The sequence below is a fragment of the Lotus japonicus genome, chromosome 5 (genome assembly GCF_012489685.1).
Source record: "Lotus japonicus ecotype B-129 chromosome 5, LjGifu_v1.2".
NCBI classification, from domain to species: Eukaryota; Viridiplantae; Streptophyta; class Magnoliopsida; order Fabales; family Fabaceae; genus Lotus; species Lotus japonicus.
Genome location: NC_080045.1, coordinates 55476132 through 55486287, shown reverse-complemented (window position 1 = coordinate 55486287; position 10156 = coordinate 55476132). Strand labels below are relative to the sequence as shown.

Here is a 10156-nt window from a genome sequence, read left to right as displayed (position 1 = left end):
CTCAAACACCTAAAGTTTCCTGAAAAATCCTAAACACGGTCCAACACCTTAAAATCGACCATAAAACCCTAAAATTTGTCGGGAAACTCAAAAACCTGCTCGAAAAACCTTAAAGTCGGCCTAAAAATCTTCAATCAACCCAAATTGAAAAAATTGACGCAAACCCTGAAGTCGGTCAGAAAACCCAAAAAATGCCCGAAAAACGTTAGAGTCAGCCAAAAACCTTAAAATCAACCCAAACTAATTAAATTGACGCAAACCACAATTTTTTTCAGAAAGCCTTAAAATCGATTGGAAAACACTAAAATCGGCTAAAAAACCCTTATATTGGCTGAAATCCAAAGAGTCAGTTTGAAACCCAGAAATCGATAACTTTGGGGGTTTTGGGTGTATTTTAGGATTCGGGCTGATTTTAGGGATTTTTTTCGGGGTTTGGGCCAATTTCATCGGCTATGGCCGATTTTAGTGTTTTCTGCTCAATTTTAGGTTTTCCGACCGATTTTAGGGTTCAAGACAATTTGATAAGTTTGGGTCGATATTACGGTTTTGGGTTGACTTTTGGGTTTTTGACAAAATTTTGAGTGTTCCGACCGATTTTAGGGATTTGGGTCGATTTTATCAGTTTGGATCGATTTTCAATGTTTGAGTTTAGTGTTTTTCGGGTAATTTTAGGGTTTTGAGCCGATTTTTGAAGGACTTAGGTTGACTTTAGGGTTTTGTGCCAATTTTTGGGGTGTAGGCCTACTTTAGCCGAGATTTTTTTTTTGAAATATTTGGTTGTTAAGATTGAAAAAAAGCTAAGTTATTGGATGCGTTTTTTTAAAACATTTTTCGGTGGATCCTTAATGGATATGGATTATGGCCCCGTTTGGAAACACAACTTAATTAAGCGCTTATGACATAAGCGTTTATTCATAAGCTATTTAATTTTTTTATTGAAATAAATTAAAAATAAGCTATATATAAGCATAAGCTCTCGTGAACAACTTATGAAAATAAGCTCAAAACAGCTTATGGTAGGTCATAAACTGTTTTCATAAGCTCTCTCAAACACTTACATAAGAGCTTATACTATCAGATAAGCTCAAATAAACTATTCCAAACGAGTATCATCAATTACAATTCATATTCTTATCGATCCAATCCGTCCATTTTCTACCCCTAGGAGCACGTATCACCTATAATTTCAAAAGATATGAATGGATCCCTAAACATTCTTGGTTGGACTGGAGCAAGCAAAGCCCATTGGAATATATGGTTTCGGCCCAACAACCCATTTTTTCGTCATCCCGCCAACGGTTATAAAAAATTCCCTCGCTTTTTTCAGCCAAAATAAATCAAACTGAAACAAAATAAATAAATAAATAAATATATTTAAAAACCCTTCCTTCACACTCTTCTCAACTCTTCCTCGACAAGTTTCGCTGTGTTTGTTTCCTCTCTGCGAAATCGTTCTCTTCCGATGCTGCAAACGAGTAATCCATCGCGAGTGTTTCGCGGTGTTCACTTCGTTCTCATTGGGTTCGACCCCGTCACCGAAAGCAAGGTTTTCCCTCTCTCTCTTTTCAATTTCCATTTCATTTTTTTCAATTTTTCTGATTCTGAAGGTTTTGATGTTTACTCGTTGAATCGGTGTTTGTCATTGTGTAGATTCGATTCAAGCTTGTGAATGGCGGTGGAGTTGATGTAGGCCAGTACAGTGGGAGATGCACGCATGTTATTGTTGATAACATTGCATATGTGAGTTCTTTTCCAATTTCAATTTCCTTATTTCTTCGTTTCCTTTACTTTGCCTTGATTTGAAGGGAGTGATGTTACTATTTGTTGTGTGTTCAGGATGATCCTGTGTGTGTTGCGGCCAGACGTGATGGGAAGACGCTGGTCACTGCACTGTGGGTTGAACACAGTGCTGATGTTGGAATGACGGTTGATTCTGCCTCGGTTAGTTTTTTAAGCTATTTTCCCCTAAAATTCACTGTTGAATACATTATGGTACTGTTTTCAATTCCTTCTGTGACATAATGGGGGATATTGATGGGATGCAACACTTAGGGTTTCAAACTAGCAAGTCTATATAAGACAAGTCTATTGTAGTGGATGTTAGGCATTAAAGTGGCAACAAAAAGTATCCCCTAATGAGATTGTTGAGATTAATATATTTGGTAGAAAGTTGGAGTAGCATGTGGTAAGAGGATGGCAGATACTACTCTTATCGCGAGAAGAACAGTACAAATATCATTCAGAAGATTGGGTTGAATGGAAGATATTCTAATTGAAATAGGCTGAGAAAAATCGAAGGAAATGTTGGAATCGGGGCAGAGAATACTTTACGCTAACTATATTTATTGAAAACTTAGTTTGAGAATGGTGTTGTTTGGTTTATAAAACCAACTAACCTTGATAGTGGGATATGTCTGGTTAGTTGTTGATATACCTTTATACATTTTTTATTACATTACGCATAAAAAGGAATAGAATTATAGAAATGATTGAAATTGTTCACTTGTTTGGATTTATGGATCAATACATGAGGGTGTAATATACAACATTTTCACTGGGCTGTTTTTGCTCCTCTCACATTCATTCGTTTGAGCTGCTTCGCTCCTCCGCATCCCAAAGTGCGCAACACTAAGTAATCCAAGCCAACCCACATTACTGACTAACGGTGGATAGGAATTAGGAAATGTCTTAAACTTGTACAAGTTGTTTTGTGAACCAGTAGCTGATTTTATGTTCATGCTTCTTTGTTGGATGGATTTCTAGCAATTTTACCCTCTAAGTGAATAATATGTTTGGGTGGATTTTTATACTTTTCAACATCATTTCTCCCTCCACAAAAGCTACTTTCAGTAGCTTCTCCCATAATCACTTCTCCCCCAAATGTGGAAACTATTGCATTCACAAACACACTAAATTGTGTTTTCCATTTACCAGGTTATGTACAGACCACCCAAAGATTTAAATGGTATACCGGGTGCGAACGAATTGATTATGTGCCTGACTGGTTATCTACGCCAGGATCGGGATGACATTATGGTAAGCATCTGTTATACTTTGGCATATTGATTTCTTTAAGGAGCTTTTCAACGTTAGGTGATCCCTGACATCACCTTATTGTCCCACTTCAGACAATGGTTGGCCTTATGGGGGCACAGTTTTCTAAACCATTGGTGGCAAACAAGGTTACTCATCTAATATGCTACAAATTTGAAGGTTTGTTCAATCTTTTACTTTTTTTCATATTTGTCCTCAAGAGCATGTGCATGCTACTTTTGTTCACGTAATTTCTTTTGATTATCTCTTAAGTATTATTAATATCAAATTATTTGTTTGACTTATAGGGGAGAAGTACGAGCTTGCCAAGAAAATGGGCACGATAAAGCTAGTTAATCATCGTTGGTTGGAAGATTGGTATGTCATTTTCCTTCTTCGCTTGGAGTTATGGGCCTTATAGCTTTAAATGGATATACATATGAAATGTCATCTATTTAAGCTTTTTTGGTTGGCTGGTTCAAATTATAAAAAGGAGTTCTCAAAATCTAAAGGGCTGTTTTTTTTCTTCTTCAGCTTGAAGGATTGGGTGCTTCTTCCTGAAGACAAATATAACAAGAGGTTAGACGTTATACCTTGTAATAGTGTAAATGTCATTTAAAATTCAGTTTTATCCACATCCTAGTATGCCATGCTGTTATGTTCTAACTGTTGCACTCCACCTATTATGTTCATAGAGGCTGAGTGACTATGAGTATTCTTCTCTACTAGCATATATATATGTTGTGCATTTGGAGAGTATTTACAATACAATTGTTCTTGGATGAACTTAATGAATTGACTAATAATCTTAAGGATCAAGGCTCGTTAGCTTAACTGTATTTTAGTTGAATATAGGAATATAATATGGCATTTTCTTTTCCCAACATCTTAATGTCAATATGTGTACTGCAACATATGTTGTCAATATGTATACTGCAACATATGTTTATCTTTTCTTGCATTCTCTGGGTATCCAAGATTTCAACGTGACTTCCACTCTTGTAATGTTCACTGTTGTGTCAAATAATGCAGAGCTTAGAAAAATGCACTATAGACTGACATAAAATGCATCTCAATGGATTACTGTAAAAGGCCAACAATGTGAAAAATGAAAATGTAGATTATGTTCTTGTTTCAAAGCTTTGCCATACAATGTAACCACTCTTTCTTTTTTAAGATGGCATTATTATCATGGGCTTATTTCCTCTTGCTTTTGTAAGGTCTTATTTATCTATTTCAACTTAATACTCAACTTCTATTCATTCCCAACCAGCGGTTTTGAGCTAGAGATGGTGGAGGAGGCTAAGGATTCTGAGGACGAGGCTGAAGCTTCCAAGCTTGAGCAATCAGGTGGAAGAGATAGAAACAAAAGTCCTCTTAGTTCGAAACTTGGCATAGCTGCGATTCATGGATCTTCAAAATCAGTAAGAGAGACATCAAACCTCGTCTCAGATTCTACTGGTGTACAGGTTTTGCCAAATGTCAATAAGGTTACAGAGTCTTCACCCTCTCCAAGAAAAAAGAATAGATCTGATCAAGACTTAGGTTTGCATAATGTTGATGACCCGAAGATAAGCTGCAAGGCTTCTGATGTTTCTTTGCATTCTACATCATATCAGCTACCTGAAACATTTGTTAACATCAATGAGTCTAAGAAAGCTGATTTTCCAGAGGAGCTCAAACGGGAAGAATTTTGCAATATTGGAAACACAAATCAATCAGGCCAGCAACCTGATCTGCGTGATCATTCTTCAGAGTCCAAGAAGTCTGTACGTGATGTGAGATCAACTTCTGCAAATGCTGAAGGTCTTGTGCATTCAGAGGAAAAGCCTAGTGCTATGAGTTCTTCTAGGAAGAACCAAAAGAGATTTGCTCGTCCAAGGAACTTAGATGATTGCTCTGGCAGAGAAGGCAGCAGCCATGAAACCTCCTTCACCGAGGTAGAAAAGGCAAGTGGGGGAATCAAATCTACCTCTGTCAAAGGTTCTCGGAAAGGAAATGATTTTATTAAAGGGGATGAGCCAACTAGTTTATTGCCTCAAAAGAGGATAAATGAAGCTTCGTCTGCTAAATTAAAATCAAGAAAAGTGTCTACTGATACAAAGTTGTCCGTTGAAAGAGTCCCACTAACAAATGGTAAATCTGAAGGATTAAAAGTAACATCTGCTGTTGATGAATCTATCTCAAGAAATGCTAGCTCAGAGTCTGCTCAATGTGATAATGTCCATCAGAATTCACCACAAATGGTTGTTCAGAGCTCAAGTAAGTCTAAAGTTAATAGTGAGCCTGATATCACAGCTTTTGGAACAGGACAAGATGCTGATGAAGTAGGGAAACTTAATGTTACTAAAGATAAGTGTTGTCCATCACCAGGAAACAAAATGTTGCTGAATGAGGAGTCCGCTGGTATTGATAATTTGGATATTAACAATGAAGAAAGTAATAAGCCTAGAAAAAAATCACCCCGCAAGAAGTCGGTGGCCAAAAGAAGTTGGGGTTCTAAACCCAAAACAGGTGTCGCTGCAAAACTGAAAACTTCAGCTTCCTTGAATAAAACTACCACGCAAGGTGGAGGTATAGAATTTTCCTGTGGGGGCAAAGAGGTAGCAAAACTGAAAACTTCAGCTTCCTTGAATAAAACTACCACGCAAGGTGGAGGTATAGAATTTTCCAGTGGGGGCAAAGAGGTAGCAACTTGTGGTCCCCAAAAGCATGAGGCATCCCCTCAAATCCTTGATGCTAATAAATTGAAGGAACAAGAAACTGCTGGTAACTATGCAGAAGATGCTGGTGTCAGAACTGAATTTTTGGATGACGAAACAGAGGCTCCAGATGACAAATGTGAAAATCTGTTCGGATTGTCTCTTGATGAAGATTCAGTTCATCTTTCAAAGAAGGAGGACACTTCAGCAGAAGAAAAGTCAGAAGTTATTCATGGAAAAAAAAGTGAAGAAGCAATGCCTCCTAAGAAAAGCACAAATGAAGCTGAAAAACAGAATCTAACTTCACCGGTTGACTCAATCTCAAAGTCAAAAGTGAAGCATCAAGCAAGAAAGCGCCCTGCAGGTAAAACCAAAAAGGCCACAGTTGCAAAGGATTTATCAAAATCTGGTAAGGCAGTATCTGAAGAGAATATCCCAAATGGGACGAGAGATGAGGCACAAATAGAAATTGAGGAAGAAATATTCCTAACTGCTGATGTAAGTGACAACTCAACTGTGCTGAGAAATAAATCAGAGAATTCTATTGAAGACGAGAAGGAGAATAGACCAATTGATAAAGAGCAAGATGTAATGGGAGGCAGAAAGGTTGGAAATAAATCTAGTGTAAAGCCAGCAAAGATCAACTCTAAGAAAATGGGGCTCAATCCTTCCATATCTGAATCTAAAGCAAGAGCCATAACTGAGGCCAGATGTTTTATATTAAGTGGGCATCGTCTTCAGAGAAAGGAGTTTCAACAAGTAATCAAGCGTTTGAAAGGGAGGGTTTGCCGGGATTCTCATCAGTGGTCGTATCAGGCGACACACTTCATAGCTCCAGATCCTTTACGCAGAACAGAGAAATTTTTTGCGGCTGCTGCATCAGGAAGGTAAGGATTATCTGGAAAAAACATGAACAAGTCAGTTTAGGCTGCCCTCTCTACTGACAGTGTGAGGTTTCTTTGGATCCTTGCCTTTACTCGAGGTTTTTGGAGTGTAGGAAATGATTGGGTTGAGATTTTACTTTTGATTATAAAAATAACATCTTGTGTATTAAATGAACTTTTGAAAACAAAAAATGAATTAAAAATAAATTAGAATTTTTACAAAGAAAAATATAAGATTATCACAACAAATAGATTTGTAAGGTGTAACAACTCATTTCACAACACCTCCCATGTCAATATGGGGAATTTTTTAGTTCATATCTAATCTTGAGCATAGGAACTAAAATTCATCATTCAACCTCTTTCCTTTTCCTCTCATACTCTCCCAATAAGTGCTTTAGAAAAAAATTGGTCTGCTGCCTGGCTTCAATGGAGTTTAGCTTTCTATAATGCATGTATATAAATAATGCTCTAATTAAACTCAGGTGAAATGCAGGTGGATTCTTACAACTGATTTTTTAACGGCAAGTAGCCAGGCAGGAAAGCTCTTGCCAGAGGAGCCTTATGAGTGGCACAAGACTGGTCTCAACGAGGATGGTGCAATCAACATGGAGGCTCCAAGAAAGTGGCGGCTCTTGAGGGAAAGAACCGGTCATGGCGCCTTCTACGGGATGCGCATTGTTGTATACGGCGATTGTATCACCCCGCCTTTGGTATGCTTTCATATCAATTTTATTTTGTTCAAATATTTGCCCCTTCTCCCTGGACCTTTATCAGAAAGGGTATAGTCTCGGGGACTGTCCTTTATATTATGATTCAGTTTCTTGTCCACATATAAGTTATGTACATAATTACATATAACATATTCATTGGTAATTACGGGCTTCCAACAATTTCTAGCATGCTTGAAATTTTTTCTACAATTGATTCTTTAGCTATAATAAATTATGGGGAGAAGTTTTTGCAATAAGTAGCTTCTAGATGCCATAATGGATTCTGGGAAAAAATAAGCTAATTCAAATATGCATCTGCACCTCACTGTTGTGTTTGATGTGTGTTTCTAATCCAACTTCATTGTTTTTACAGGATACACTGAAGCGAGTGGTCAAAGCTGGAGATGGAACAATATTAGCAACTTCTCCACCATATACTCGCTTCCTTGGCACCGGGATCGACTATGCCATAATTAGCCCTGGCATGCCACGTGTTGATATATGGGTCCAAGAGTTCTTAAAACATGAGATACCTTGTATTGTTGCGGACTACTTGGTCGAGTATGTCTGCAAGCCTGGGTTCCCCCTCGAGAGACATGTATTATATGGTACTAATACTTGGGCAGAGAGGTCATATGCAAACCTTCAAAGTAGGGCAGAAGAGGTTCTTGAGGAGGTCATTCCTGAGGATTTCAGTGCTGGTGATATACCTTGCCAAGTATGTGGATCCAGGGACAGAGGAGATGTAATGCTAATTTGTGGTGATGAAAGTGGCTCCCTTGGCTGTGGAATTGGTACTCATATCGATTGCTGCGATCCTCCATTGCCAGAAGTTCCTGAGGAGGATTGGTTCTGTCCAAAATGCAGTAGCACCCAAAACTGGTCAAACAATCCAGCTAAAAAGAAAAAGCGTGCACTGTCTTTATCTAAGAGTAAGTGAATTCATTCTCCCGTTTTACTCAGTCACCGCAGGCATGTATTGTACCAATAATTAGACCCTGGTCACTGAAGATTTGAGTCTTAACTGTTCCTAGATAGCTGTCATAATAATTATGTACATTTCTTTGGTAAACAAATTAGTGTTGATTTACATGTTTGGGCAAATATGCATTCAGCGGTATATGGCAAATGAGTTTTTGAAATACTGAAGTTCAGCGTTTATGACAAGAACGTGCTTGATGCTTAAACTAAATTTCATTTTGTAATAGATAATGTTTGCCATTGAGGAGTTTTATTATTTGCTTATCTGTTTATGCTGAGAAAATTAACATGAATAAATGTAAAAGGAGATTGAGTTATATAAGTTCATTCATAGGACTTGGAGAATTGTGTACATGGTGAGAAAACAAGACTCAGATTTGGCAAATAAAAATCGGTTGAGGGCTGAGAATTGTTGCTTGGTCGAATATTGGGACTGAAAACTTGATTGGACTGTGAAGTAAATATGAGAAACCGTATATCATAAACTGTTATAAAATGAAAATAATGGATCATAATACCAAAAGAGAACACTGTAAGCCTGTTAAACTAACAAAAATAGAAATATGGTATTCTTGGGGGAATTACGATGCTTAATCTTTTTTTTTCTGTTTGGTAATGGGGTTGTTGCTGGGATTGGGAGAAAGAGATGAATCATGCAATACAAAACAGTAGCCCAACAATGTTTTATTTGGGCCAAACTAAAGCTGTACACCCTTGTCTGTAAGCTTGACAAAAAAAACCAGAGCCCTACATTGATGGAATCTGACTTCAGCGCATTGCTTATTTTTCACATTAGTCCTTCAAAATCCATAGCCGTTTAGAATATAATTAGTTAACTAATTTGATAGACTTGTTTAAGTAAAGTGACATAAAAACCTTTCGGCAAGTGGTTGATGGTTCAATTCCCTACTCTTGTAAATGAAATCGCTTAGTGCGCTAACATTGATGTGATAGATTAGTCTCACAGCTAGCGGTTATGATGATTAATTTGATAGATCAGTTTACATATAATGACATAAAAACCATTGCGCATGATGAGTTGTAAAGCAAGATTATCCACTGCAGACTCAGATCTCAATAAAAGCATCTCTTTTTCTGACTTGCAATGAAATTCGATTCCTCATGCCAGAGCTACTTAGAAGAAAACACAAATTCCTTTTCTTTTGTTCCTCTTTGCATTATATTAATGGCTATAGAATGAATATTTAAAAGAGATGATGGTGTGAAAAAATGTCAGATATTTCATCATCCATGGCATTTTATGCCATCCACTTTTGAAGAGAAGACCCTACATGATCCATGATTGTTTGAGCAGTGGAGAAGGCATATGATATGATAGCAGCACATGGTGCCACTGGCATGATTATATCTGGCCACGACTTCCCCTCTTTTCAGTGTTCCTTTCATCCAAACATCACGTGTTATATCCCCAAAAATATACCTGTTATGTTTTTTGGCTTTCTCTATAAGTAAAATCTATTCCCTTAAACGAGAAATTAGTATGATATTCCATACAAAATTCATATTACATTTAAAATTTTAATAATATTATGTTAAATAATAATATTGTACAGATATAGTACAACTCCTATAAGAAAGAATATTGGTGGTGATCAACAATGATATATACACACCTCATTTTCAAAACACTTCATTTCCACCTTTTTTTATTTCTATATTTCTGTTTTTATTATCTATCACATCTTATATTTTCTCTCTCTTACTTTACATTTTCTTCATATCTCTCTTCATTCCATCTCATTCCATCTCCCAGAGAGGTGTGAATGAAACATTATTCTTCCATAATCGTTCATGTGAAGTTATGAACTGAGGCTACCCATTC

General features: G+C 37.1%; 1 protein-coding gene across 1 annotated transcript; it reads left to right on the top strand.

Annotated features, from left to right (window-relative positions):
- Positions 1–1386: 1386 nt before the first annotated feature.
- On the top strand, positions 1387–8477 carry LOC130717897 (BRCT domain-containing protein At4g02110). The gene is made up of 10 exons (XM_057568295.1): positions 1387–1546; positions 1651–1740; positions 1837–1941; positions 2935–3036; positions 3129–3213; positions 3342–3411; positions 3568–3612; positions 4307–6622; positions 7116–7332; positions 7706–8477. Exons 1-10 carry the CDS (start codon positions 1463–1465, stop codon positions 8270–8272), a joined length of 3681 nt encoding a protein of 1226 aa, XP_057424278.1. The 5' UTR covers positions 1387–1462; the 3' UTR covers positions 8273–8477.
- The last annotated feature ends 1679 nt before the right edge of the window (positions 8478–10156 follow it).